This window comes from Stenella coeruleoalba (genome assembly GCF_951394435.1).
Source record: "Stenella coeruleoalba genome assembly, chromosome: 7".
Taxonomy (NCBI): Eukaryota; Metazoa; Chordata; class Mammalia; order Artiodactyla; family Delphinidae; genus Stenella; species Stenella coeruleoalba.
Genome location: NC_137153.1, coordinates 76400296 through 76414545, shown reverse-complemented (window position 1 = coordinate 76414545; position 14250 = coordinate 76400296). Strand labels below are relative to the sequence as shown.

At 36.5% G+C, this 14250-nt stretch overlaps 1 protein-coding gene across 7 annotated transcripts in view; it reads right to left on the bottom strand.

Moving 5' to 3' along the window:
* Positions 1 to 349: 349 nt before the first annotated feature.
* TMC1 (transmembrane channel like 1) overlaps positions 350 to 14250 on the bottom strand; it is a 387898-nt gene continuing 373997 nt past the window's right edge. For 6 of the 7 annotated variants that reach the window (XM_079925955.1, XM_079925956.1, XM_079925957.1 and 3 more), the window contains 4 exons: positions 10578 to 10703; positions 6487 to 6565; positions 6328 to 6379; positions 350 to 2713 (listed from right to left, as the gene is read on the bottom strand). In XM_079925955.1, the coding sequence (XP_079782081.1) occupies positions 2691 to 2713; positions 6328 to 6379; positions 6487 to 6565; positions 10578 to 10703 (280 nt within the window). In that variant the 3' untranslated portion in view covers positions 350 to 2690. Of the gene's footprint in view, positions 2714 to 6327; positions 6380 to 6486; positions 6566 to 8644; positions 10704 to 14250 lie in introns of those variants that run through there. The other variant, XR_013829012.1, reaches the window with a different exon arrangement.

The window sequence follows — 14250 nt, the reverse complement described above, 5'->3', positions numbered from 1 at the left end:
GGTTCCTAAAAAGTTTTTATATAGCCATAAGCAAAACAGTATCAAAAGAAAATTTAGTGACATTTAAGGCTAATTGCTCTGAATCAGGAAAGTAATAGAAAGTAATATAATTGTATCAGTAAATTGACTGAAACTGTCTTCAAATGTATATGTGTTGATTTAAAAGTCTATACAAACTAATGCTTTTGCATAAAAATGTGTCCTGAAAGGACCCAAATTTAAAGTTAATATTTAATCTTTAATCAACCTAAATGTACAACAGTAGAATAGACTAATTATGCTGTATTAATATCAAAAAATATTTTGTAGCCATTAAAAAATGTTCTGAAGTAATTTTTATGACATGGGAAAATGTTAACTAAGAAAGTAGGATAAAGACTAAATATATCTTATGATCCAAAATATTTTATTGAGTCTATATGTGTGTGTGAATCTGAGAAAAAAATACACCAAAATGTTAACAGAAGTTATTCTGGGTGGTGGAATTATAGGTTCTTTTGCTTTTTTAATTCTATTAAAAATTTCTAAATTTGCTGTAATGAACGTGTACCACTATTATAAATTTTTAAATGACCAAGGATTTGTATGAAACCTTCTTGGTGTGTATGAAAAAGATGTGTGTTATATAATACCTAAGTTCCCAGAAGAGGTCAAGTATTTCATGTATACATTGTTCCATTATTCATAATTACTAAGTCATCAAGACCCGTCCTGGTAAAGGCAGCTGGACCATCCAAGGCAATCCATTACAAGAGAACTTTGAGAAAAAGAAACCTCATATAGGGCCTTGAGAAATCTTGTCACCATCATATAATGCTGTTTCCTTCTTGCAGGAAGTAGATATGAATAAAGGCTATGACTACAGTTTATTTTTAAAAATATTCTTAGGTCTCAATGTGTCTTCTGAAAAATCAAGTGTGTATCTGAGTTGAGAGCTGAGAACATCTGCCCATCCCATTCTTAAGTCTCTTGTTTTTGAAGCCTGCTTACTTACTCTTTTAATATATATTTCTTTACAAATGAATTGTGGAAACACTTTTTTTACTTTTGTGAACCAAACAAGGCAAAAGAAAGTTGTAACTGGATATTATCCAGGTCCATATTTTTGATTCAAGGGAGGCAGTAAAGTCATCAGACTCCCATCTTACCCACATTGCATTGGATTCCCTCTGCTAAAGCACTCCCTTGTTTTTTTCCACAGGAACTTGGTTTTCCATTGTGGGCTAAACTCCTTTGTTTGCATCCCATCTACTAAGCATGTGATGCCAACTCTGAGGTCTAGGGTTATTTGTCCATCAAGATGTCCTAACTTTGGAAGAGAGCTGAAAAAGGTAGAATAATAACTGGATTTTGTTAGACATTGCACTTAATAGAGAATAAGAGAAAGCAAATCTTTTTTCTGAATACTGATAGTGTACTATAATATCTGTGTCATTGTGAAGAAAGGGACAGTCCTGCCCTGAGTGGGAAGGTATCATTAATTTTGTTCGATCCTAAAACAGGTTTGCAAGTTCTAGTATCTAGTATTCTGGAAGATGCTAGAAACTAAGGATATAGCAGGTAGGGCAAAAAGTGGTAGAGAAAATCTAGAGAGCAGGTGATACTTAAGATATATAATGTTTGATAAATGTTTGACACATAATGTTTGATAAATATTTAGTAAACAGATTAAGAGGTACTGGCCTCATTGTAGTTCCTGGTGGTCATGCACTCAGTGTGGTCCCAGTGTTTATTACAAACTCACTCCCCCACAATTTGCACATACGCTTCTGGGAAGGGTCTAGTAAAGCACTGAAATAGTCCAAGCTGAAATAGTCCAAGTTCCAATCAAGTTGACTGAATTAAAGTCCAGTCCAGAGAAGACACTGGAGTATTAGGCAGGGAAACTGACACAAAACCTCTTCCTACTGACCCATCCACTGAGGAATGAAGGTAGCAAAGGCTAAACCCCAAAGTCAACTAGGGAACCATACCTCACCATATATAGTAAGACATGGGTCACCAGTATATTCCTAGACCCGATGGACTCCGGCTCTGGTACTTGTAGGGACCCATCAGGATGAGAAAACACAGTTCAGGTCAAAGCTTGCTAATATAAACCTCCTGATATGGTTTAAACTATGTGTACCTCTCAGAAGCCCAAAGAGATAACCCATGAGATTTTTATTCTAAAAAGCCCATTCCTTTTCATACTGAATCCAGCAGCAAATAAAAAGGTTTTGGGTGTATATTTTTGGGGACCATGGATGGGGAGACAGAATGAAAAGGGAAAACAAGATGTTAATTTCAAAAAAAAAAAAGTGAGTTAACGAATGATTACAATGAATACTTTATAAAGATATTTCTGACCTTAGAAGAAAAAAGAAGGTGAAATATTCCTGTTTCCAGGCTAAGAAAACTAAGGCAGAAGATATGTATAAAATGAAAGTCCATATGAGTAAAAAGTTTTTAAATTAACCCAACAAGTAAGCCAGTAATCCATACTTCTCCATCACACACAATTTTAAACTCAATTTGTTAAAGAAAATGTGAGGGGACTTGCTCAGGGGAGAAAGTGGTGGTGCAGGAACAAATCCCTAATTTGGAATAAGGTAGAGATCCTTCTTTTTTTACTTGGGCCTTCACATAAGTCACTGGTTTTGAACAGTATGATGAGGAATACTTCTGGGCCTCCAGAATATCCATGAAAATTACTGGCCTCCAGCAGCTGCAGCTGTTCAAAATAAATAAATAAATAAATAAATAAATAAATAAATAAATAAATCAAGAGACAGAGAAAGAAGATAAAGAAGAGGTAAATAAAAATTTCAGTTTGCTTAATGGTTCTGAATGAGGTGGCCTGAAATCTATACCTTCAAATGTGTTCCAGGTTGCTATAATATTTGTTGTCAAATATTCCTATATTTTACAAAATCCTCACAAATTCTAAAGACAGGAGAATAAAAGTTCTGCTCTTTTTGAAATGTTTATTCATTCATTACTGCTTATGTAATTAGTATAGAAATCTGTTCATTTCAAATTTTTCCAGTAAAAGAATTCCTTATTGTCCATTGTCCTAGAAAATTAGTAGGTATTTATTGAGTGACTGATATATAAAGTCCTATATTAAGTCCTGAGGAAACAACGATAAATAAGATATAGTCTTTGCCTTCACAAAGGTTATACCTATTTTTAACAAATCATGGGAAAATATCAGGTAAATTAGTATGCAATAACATTATATTATTTAAAACAAAGGTAATAATATGCCTTAACTAGAATTCAGATCTTAGAAGTCAGAACATTTCATTCACTATTCTAAATACTAATTTGATAATATTAAGTTATAGTCCCAATCTAGAGCAAATACAAAAGCACTGCAGATATGTGCGACATAAATGCTTCCAACTATGAGATGTCCACAAGAGACTCACTTCAGCTCTAAGGACATACATAGACTGAAAGTGAAGAGATGGATAAAGATATTTTATGCAGATGGAAACCAAAAGCATGCATAGCTCTACTTATATCACACAAAACAGATTTTAAACCAAAAACTGTAACAAGAAACAAAGAAGGTCATTATATAATGATTGAAGAAGACACAAATAAATTTCTTTAATAAATGATTGAAGAAGACACAAATGAATAGAAAGATACTCTGTGTTAATGATTGGAAGAATTAATATTGTGAAAATGCCCATACTGCCCAAAGCAATCTACAAACTCAATGCAATCCCTATCAAAATTCCAATGGCATTTTTCTCAGTAATAGGAAAAAAATCCTAAAATTCATACAGAACCACAAAAGTCCCCGAATAACCAAAGCAATTTTGAGAAAGAACAAAGCTAGAGGCATCACACTTCCTCATTTCAAATTATATTACAAAGCTGTCGTAATCCAAACTATATGGTATTTGCATAAAAACAGACACAAAGATCAATGGAACAGAATAGAGAGCCCAAAATAAACACATGCATATATGGTCAATTGATTTTTGACAAAACACCAAGAATATTCAATGGAAAATGGATAATCTCCTCAATAAATGATGGTGGAAAAACTAGACGTCTACATGGAAAAGAATTAAACTTATACCATACACAAAAATCAAGTTGAAATGATTCAAGACTTGAATATAAGACCTTAAAGCATAAAACTCCTAGAAGAAAACTTAGAGGAAAAGCTCTTGCAATTTTTCCTGGCAATGATTTTTTGGATTTGACACCAATAGCAAAGGCAGCAAAAGCAAAAAGAAACAAATGGGACTACATTAAACCAAAAAACTTCTGTACAGCAAAGGAAACCATAAATAAAATGAACAGGCAACCTAGAGAATTGAAGAAAATATTTGTAAACCACATATCCGATAAGGCGTTAATATCCAAAATATATTAGGAACTTATATAACTCAATAGCAAAATAATAATAACCTAATTTAAAAATGGGCAAAGGATCGAATAGACATTTTTCCAAAGAAGACATGCAGATGGCCAATAGGTACATGAAAAGGTGCTTAACATCACTAGTCATCAAGAAAACACAAATCACAACCACAATGAGGTATCACCTTACACATGTGAAAATGTTTATTACCAAAAAGGCAAGAGATGGCAAATGCTGATGAGGATGGGAAGAAAGGGGACGCTGTGCACTGTTGGTGGGAATGTAAATTGGTGCAGTCACAATGGAAAACAGTATGGAGGTTCTGCAAGAAACTGAAAACAGAACTATCATGTGATCCAGCAATCCCACTTCTGGATTGATATGCAAAGGAAATGAAATCATTCATTTGTATTCCTATGTTCATTGCAGCATTATTCACAACAGCCAAGGTATGAAAACAACCTAAGTGTCCATCTATGGACGAATGGATAAAGTAGATGTGGTGTGTGTGTATACACACACACACACTATAGAATATTATTCAGCCTTATAAAAGAAAGAAGTACTACCATTTAATATGGACGAACCTGGAGGGCATTATGTTAAGTGAAGTAAGCCAGACAGAGAAAGACAAACATGTCACAGTATCACTTATATGTGGAAGCTTTAACAAAAGAGTGGAACACATAGACACAGAGTAAAATGATGGTTGCCAGAGATACGAGGTTGGGGAAATTGGGAGGGGTTAGTAAAAGGGTACAAAACTTTCAGCTATAAGATGAATATCATCTGAGGATCTAATGTACAACATAGTGACTATAGTTGGTAACACTGTATTATATAATTGAAATGTGCTAAAAAAAGGTAAATATGTGAGGTGATGGATGTGTTAATTAACTGGAGGTGGGAATCCTTTCATAATGTATGTGTATATCAAATTATCACATTGTACACTTCAAATGTGTTACAATTTTATTAGTCAATTACACCTCAATAGAGCTGAAAAAAAATTAATGCAGTTAAGAAACAAGTAGCTTAATGACAAAAAAAAAAAAAAACTAAGACAAATATAATCTAAGGACACGACATCATTAGAAGTTGCTGCATCCACTTTTGCTGCCGTAAAGGCTGGCCAACATAAAAGGAGTGTAGTGTTGAAAGAACCACAGAGAAATGGGGTTCAATCCTGATTGCTTCTAAACTTGGGGTAAAATGTGACCAGAAGATTTACATACCACTCTTCTGTTCATTTGTGTGAACCAATACATTTTTCTACTTAAACTAATTGGGGTTGAGTTTTTAAAATTATTATTATTATTACTTACAGGGGGAAAAAAGGCCGTACTAATATAAAGAGTTGTAGAGTTGGGAATGAGGGAAGAGTTGGAAAAGATTTTTATTGAATTTCTTAGGCATCACTTTTCCATGTAGAAGGCAAAGCATATCAGTAATTTTGGCAAATAAGAGTATGCCTTATTCTAATAGTTTAAAAATTAAAGAGGTTAAAAAGTAAGAGAGGTTAACAAATTAGAGAAGGCTCTGGGAAAGCAACAGTGATGAGCCTAGAGGATACTATTAGCATCTTCCCAGTGTATCCATCTATGTATAAAAATGGTCAAAATAGGCAGGAGAGATTAGGCATCTGTATCTGCTCTTTGTATGACTATGTATGTGGATGTTTTCTTCATCTTCCGTCAATTTGCAAGATCCCTTTTCTATCACTACTGCTACTTTTATATTCCTGAAGTTTTCTTTCTCTTTTCTTTCTCCCACTGGAAAACAACCAAACCCTCTGGATATGATGCCTGAAAAGGGCTTAAAAAGGTGGACAGTAAAGAGTATGGGGTGACTTGCTGGGGCAGTAATGCTCCTCTGCATCAAATGCCCCATTTTGAGAGGAAAAAAAGGAAGAGCATACTGTTTGTAGGGGAGAAAGAATGCAAACATAACATAGCTCAAACCTGCTCGTGCAGCTGCCATTTTCTTGTTTCGCAGTTTGTTCTCCAAAGCTTGCTACATAATAAAAAATAGTAGAGAAGAAGAACATGAGATTTCCTGATGCGTTCTACTACTTGACATTAATAAAGACAAATATTTCTCTGAAATAAATTGTATCCTACCTGTTTCATCTTCTTTTTTAGATCCAGATTTGCTGCCTTCTGGCCTTTTGCAGTAGAATTGAGATAATAGATAGTCAAACTAAATTTAAAAAAAATAAAATAAAATTTATGGTATTTTTCAGTTCCTCAAGGTTCTTCTTAAATTTACATTAACTAAATCATATAATGTTGGCACTGGAGTGACTTTAAGGTATTTTCTACTCTGAACCTCTTTTGTAGATAAAAGCCTGAAGTACAGAGAGGTGAAGAAGTACATTCAGAATTCCACAGCAACTGGGGTGGACCTGGGAAGTTGGACCCCCAAGTCTCCTCCTCCACAGCCCAGGGCTCTGTCTGATGTTCCTCACTACCTAATTTTAGGTTCTTCTTGGAAATGTATTAACATCACTTTAAGTTATAATTGAAAACACCATTTCAAATCGATACCAATGGCATCCAAGAGAACAGAAAATCTCTTGAAGCTTAGGGAATGTGTGGAATAAAAAGGAAACTGACTTTCCACTTTAAATTCCTTCCTTTGGCTTTTACAACTAAGAACATAATCCTCATCGTCATAGTTAATTAACATGGCTTTTTTTCATCCATAGAATGTATTGTTTGCATTTCTCTCTCCTTCACAAGAAACTATTTCATAAAAGAATAGTCCTGGCATTTAAGTGACATTTCTAGAAAGAGCAAATTCCAGCCAAACGTTTTTGCAAAAATAAACATGTTCATCTTCACAAAGCAAAACAAAGAAAGAATGCATTTAAAAAACAAAACAAAACGGGGCTTCCCTGGTGGCACGGTGGTTGAGAGTTCGCCTGCCAATGCAGGGGACGCGGGTTCGTGTCCCGGTCTGGGAGGATCCCACATGCCGCAGAGCGGCTGGGCCCGTGAGCCATGGCCGCTGAGCCTAAGCGTCCAGAGCCTGTGCTCCACAACGGGAGGGGCCACAACAGTGAGAGGCCCGCATACCACAAAAACAAAAAAAACCATAACTGGCATTGCCCTTTATTGCAAATAACTGGTTACTGAACACATTTCCCCTACTCACCAACATGCCAGATCATAACCTTTATGAGCCATCTGCTGCTAGCAACAAGATTATTGATATCATTTCCGCTGGGTTTATTTCTTATACAAGTGATAGGATTTTGAATGAAATTACATACATGAAAGCATCTGGTGTAATATCTGGCATGAATTAGGTGTTCAATAAATATGGTGTGTCTGTGTATTGTAAGGGTTTTCTTAGAAAAGTGCCGGCATTTGGAGGAAGAACTCAAAGACCTCACAAGTCATTTGTAATTCTGTAATTCTCTATTTATCCATCACTTTTTTTCTACCTTGAGATGCACCTTCAATGAGTATTCTTCATAGATCATTTTTTAGTCTCCAAAGGAATGAAACCGCCTGCAGGGAACTAGCTCAAACTCTACTCAGTTACCCAAAAACCAACCAAGCTGATGTAATATGATTCATTGGGGAAATTCAAAATGCTTGTAAACATTCTCTAATTAAAGGTAATAAAAAGCCAAGCCAGGACTGCCTGGTGGCGCAGTGGTTAAGAATCCGCCTGCCAATGCAGGGGACACAGGTTTGCACCCTGGTCCGGGAAGATCCCACATGCCACAGAGCGACGGAGTCTGTGTGCCACAACTGCTGAGTCTGTGCTCTGGAGCCCGTGAGCCACAACTAGTGAGCCTGCATGCCACAACTACTGGAGCCCACGTGCCTAGAGCCCGTGCTCCGCAACAGGAGAAGCCACCGCAATGAGAAGCCAGCACACCACAGCGAGGAGTGGCCCCCGCTAGCTGCAACTAGAGAAAACCCATACAACAAAGACCCAATGCAGCCAAAAATAAATAAATTAATTAAAAAAAAAATCCAAGCCAACTGTATGGGCATCATAAAGTGCTGAAGATGAGACCTCAGTATTTGAAAAATCAAATCAGTAATAAGCTGAATTTCGGGTTTTAAATCAAAACGTCAGAACTAAAATCATCCTTGTGGGACATCTATTTGACCTTATATCATGCCAGTTTCCCTCTAGACAGTCTATATCAGGGGTTGTCAAACTATGGTCTCTGGGGCAAACCTGACTCCCAGCCTGTTATGTATGGCCCATGAACTAAGATTGGTTTTTACATTTTAAAATAGTTACATAAGTACTTACATAATATCCTCAATTTTGCCTCTTGGACCACAAAGCCTGAAGTAACTACTATATGGTCCTTTAAGGAAAAGTGTGCCAACCCTGGGTGTGGACCATCTCTGACAAGTGGCTTCCAGTTCTTCTGAGCATTTCCACTCAGCCTGAACTCAGTGTTTGGTGCTGTAAATGAGTAGGTGGGAAATAAGTGGTGGGGAATAAAAAGACATGGGTTTGAATTTACCTATTAGCCATTTGATTTGGGGCAGATCTTCCATGTGCTTTCAATAATATGATTAATGAGGCCAACTTCTTAAGGTTATTGTGGAAATTAAATGAGTTAATACATGGATCGTGCCTGGAACAAAGGCAGTGTTCATTCCTCTTCCATACCCCTGGGGCAGCTTATTAAATCTTTAATTAGTGGCATTAGAACAATGTTGCTCTTTTGCTTAAAAATAAATCTCTCTCAATAAGTCAAGAATATAGTCATAAAATCTGACATTGTTTTGAGTGTGTGTGTTTTAAAACAAGACCTCCTTTTTACCACGAAAAGGCCTTGACTCCTAAAAGCCATGCTCTCAAAAGCCACTGTATTGTAAAAACACTAAGAAGGAAAATCACTTCCAGGGCCATCTGGTGAAACATGCTGCATCCAGCAAGTCATCTTCTAACACATCTGCACCAGAGATTTACTATCAGATTCTTAACGGCACCCCATGATCAAGGTTCTGTACTACATAAAATAATCTGTTTTACTATTTAATTATCCCTACAGGCTATTAGCTCTCCCTCAAAGAAGGCATCATGGTGTAAAGGGGTGAGTGCTGGATTTACTGTCAAAGCCCTACTATTGTCATTTTTGATGTATTCTCACTGAGGGAAAAATCCCTTCCCTCCTCCAAGTCAGTTTCTTAATTTATAAACTTGAAGATGACACCTGCCCTCACTGATGTGGCTTGTGACCACGACCATCACAGAGACGATCCTAACAACTTGGCCCAGAACCCAGTTCATTTACTTAAACCACTGGGATTTCTCTCCCAATCTCTCCCTGACATTTCCTAGTTTTACCTTTATTTAAACAAATCCAACCCTTTGTGTCAGCTTTGTTCCACTAAAGTGTCCACGAGGGTGACTTCATACTTGCCCTCCTTGATTGAGATCAGTGGCAGTTCTAGACTTTTTATTTAGGAAGGCCTTGGGGTTTGAAAGGAAGGACTGGGGCACTTTTTGTAGCTCTTCCATAGGAAGCATATATATATATATTTTTTTTTTTTTTGCTTAGAATGTAAGTTTACCTGTGGTGGCCAAGACTCAGAAACCAATGAAAGTAATACGGGAACAAAAGACCCCTCTCAAGTTCCCCTTTGGATATCATCTCTGACTTCGAAAGGATAGACTAAGTGACCTTTCCAAGACCCTTCTGGTCCTCTGATTCTATCATCATGGGCAGACATAGTTATTAATGGCCTTCTAGGAAGAAGGACAGGGTAATTTCTAAGACCCCTTAAGCCTTTAGCCCTGAAATATAGCCTGTAGGGCCCTCAAGGGGAATATTAACTTAGAGGCTCATCACTTCTGTGTATTCACAGCCATATGCTTTATGGAAAAAAGGTGGCGGTCAGGGGGGTGGGGAGGAAGCTTGATGTGCTGATTAGATTTAGTGTTTATGTTTCCCTTGCTGTAGCTGTTTACTGATAATTATTTTGGTTACTTGGGAAACAAATCTTATAATCCTAGGCAGGCAAAGACAGATGCAGATGGCTGTAAATTACATGCAATAGGATCAGAATATGGCTCATGAATTTTAGCCTCTCACCACCACGTAATCAGTGCTGAATTGGTTAGGTTACAGCACAACCCCTGGGGAGAAAGAGAGTTGAAAACGCTGAAACTTAAAAGGCGCAGGAAGAACATTACAAAGGCTCTTTCTATGAGGAGGGAAAGCACATACACCATAACCAAAATAACAGCAATAACTAATCCAGGATTAGAAAGCTGTCTCAAGATCATTGCCAGCCAGCTTGGAAAATCATGTTCCAGTGTCTCTCCGATGACTTCAAACATCCTATTTTTGCCACTGAAAAAAAAAAGGAGAGAAGTTCATTTAAAACAGATGTAAAAACCATGTTTATAGCAAGATGTAAAAACTATGTTTATAGCAAGAAAACTAGAAATTTTTCTCAAACATTGCCTAAGTACTCTTTCAGGTTAGAAATCTGATGTTTAGCTACAACTCCTGACACTTTGGCCTCATACTGTCAACAAATGGATAAGATATGAGAAATGTTATGCCAACACAAACACATAGTCAAAGCAGTTAGGAAATTAACCACAGCATTAGGAGAAGATTTAAAAAAAATTTTTTTTTGGAGTATAGTTGATTTACAGTGTTGTGTTCGCTTCAGGTGTACTGCAAAGTGAATCGGTTATATATATATAATCCACTCTTTTTAAGAATCCTTTCCCATAGAGGTCATTATGGAATATTGAGTAGAATTCCCTGTGCTATACAGTAAGTCCTTATTAGTTATCTATTTTATATATAGCAGTGTATATGTCAATCCCAATCTCCCAATTTATCCCTTCCCTCCAGGAGAAGATTTTTTAAAGCTATATTTCTAAGATTTGGGTTACTTGGGAACAAATATATTATATAAAATATAAATATACCTTATATATGTATGAAAATATATTTTATAAATAGCTTGTAAGTCTACTCCTCAGCAGCTGTTCTTATATGAGAATACTTTCTTTGGGCTGAACAAATAGTGTGCTCAATTTTTTTAATTAGCCTTGGAAATGAGCATAAGGAATAGCTTAATGGAATAAAATCCACAAATAATCTAATATCTCTTTCCATGTTATAGCTTCTATCTCATTTTCCACCAGACCTCTTTCATCTGAGCTATTAATAGGTAACTGCACTGAATGCTGAATCCTTTCTCTCTCAGTATTTCTTCTGGACGGGCCCTAATGAATACCAGCTAAGAACAGAAAATGGGAAGAGAAAGAAAACAAGCCTAAAAAGCAAAGGTCCTTAGTGAGTTTGTTCTCAGCCCCTATAAACTAGAGAAATGAGAGCAGGATGTCTGTCTTAACTTAGTATATAATATTCAGCATTATCAGGTAACACCCATCATGCCAAATTATTTTTTTCTGTATATACATATTGATTCTACTATGAAATGATATAATTTTCAGAGAAGATATTGCATTATTTATCAGCAATTTGTATGTATCATGAGAATAAAGGTTGGCATAACACTGAGTCAAATATTTTGGCTTCACTTTTGGTTTTTGACCTTTATACATTCTTAACTACTAATTGAACATGACCCACAAGTTCCAGATCAGATGTTTTTTCTCTCCAGTATCTTTTAATAGACTGAGAGTGACTTCAAGTATCTTGTCAGGAGTCACTGGACTACAGAGGTATAAATTTTGCTTCACAAATTATAGATCTACACACTAATTAGCAAGACCTATGATACATAAGGGGGGATGAAGCTTACTGACAATTTAAGATTATATCAACCTATTGTACTAAGGTTTCTCATTCTTCATCCATTCTAGCTGACCATGCTTCATGACCATGACATACGGAATACAGCCAGCATGAGGAGACAGGCAAGGAGGATGAGAAAAAATGAGACAATCCACCCCACCTTCTCCAGCCTCTAGGGCTGTGTTTGATGAATGTCAGAATGAGGGAACTGGAATTTTACAAAATCATCCCTACCCACAAAGGTCTTCTTTGCATCCAGTGTATGAGAAATGTGAAGTTATTAGTATCACTGAGGATTCTTGGGTGTCTTTTCCAGGATAGGTCTCTTACCAGGAGTCCAGATCTTTTATTATACACAAACTATAGAAGCATCTACAAATCCTGGCACTCCCTTTTTCTGACAGGTGAACCAAAGTATGCATATTCCCAGAAGTCCTTTCCAGCCTGTTGCGAGTATACAGCCAAGTGAAATGTTACTGAAGTTAATCTATAGCTCTCTTGGGCATAGCTCTATCCACCCTAATTAGAATAGTCTATGTCTGTCTTTTCAGCCAGACCAAAAGGTCCACCTGGCCAGAATCAATGCCCAATGTACACCTACATCTCTTCTAGTGTTTAGTGCATGACAAACAGTCATTCTTCATTCATTAACTCAAATTACGGCCAACACTCTACTGTGTTTTGACTCACAGGGATGAAAATATTCTGTCCCTAAACTCTAGAAGTCAGCTACACTATTAAGAAAAATCAACACATCAAGTGAGTAATGTAATAGCAGTGTCACAATATAACATAAACATATACATGTTATATGATCTCAGTTATTTTAAAAATCTGCATAAGAAGAAAACCAAAATACAAAATGCCAAAAAAATGTTGAGAGTTGTTATTTCAGGTCTTTAGTTAGTGTTTATTTTCATGCGAAAATTTCTATAATTTCTGGTTTTTCTAGGGTAAACACATATTACCTTTGCAGTTAGATGAAAATACATGAAGTTATAATTACCATAATGTTAGTAGGGAGGTGTGTGAGAACCTAGAGAACTACAAATTGTCCAGAATTATTAGTGAGGGAGCTGGGGGAGAAACATCAAGTGTCAGGAAATGTGGTAGAGCAATTAGAAGAATTTTCTTCATCTGGACACCAAAGAAATAGTTTTTTAATTGTCAAACTGTTAAGGTAAATCCACTTAATAGCCTACTGGAATAATTTTCTGGAAAATTCACCCTCCCTAGCCAGTTCTTATGAAACCAGAACAAGCTAGACTATCTCATCAAATTGCTTTGCAGAATGGGTCTTCTAAGGTATTGTAGCCACCTTACCTGAAAACATACATGCACCTGGGAGAGCCTGGCCATTACTGTGCTGTCCCTATTAACCTACCTCAAATGCACGTTTACCAATTTGCTGCCCACCCAGGTGCCAAGTAGGGTCAGATACACTTCACTAGGCAGGCTGGTCAAACCACCTCAAACTCAGGGTCCAAAAGGATGGCAAGTCATGAGTCTCCTACTAATATATCCTTTCTCACCTCACTACCAAGGCAGAACAATGCTTAAAGCTTTAAAATCTAGAGAATAAACCAAGTATACATTCTTTTGCTCCAGGAACAACAGACTATCTAAATAGGACAGAGATACCCCTTTCCCAATACTCTACTGAAAATATTTAAATTTCCTTGATCTCAAAATAGTGATATACATGCTGCTCATGTGCCAAAGTTTGCCAATTAGGAAAGAGTTGGTCAAAGTCAGATACTATGTGTTAGACACAGACTAAGTTTTATTCATTAAAATCATAGTAACTCAGTGTGATTTAAAGAGAGGCAAAGGAGTTAGGATGCAAAAACCTAAAATTGTGCAGTCATTGTACGTGACTAGCTCAATGATATTTTTAATATTAATGGACCTTTGTTACCACCACCCAGCTCCATGTTGACCTTGTGGGGTTTCCCTGGCAGACAACTAAGTTCCTTTGATATGTTTTTCTGAGAAGGACCCACTTCCAATTAAAAAGTTAAAAGCACATCTAAAACTTATCCTGGATATTTAGTTGTGTGGGTAATTTGCAATTAACTAAAGTCTTTAGATGACTTGTCTCTTGAACTTTGTACCCTGA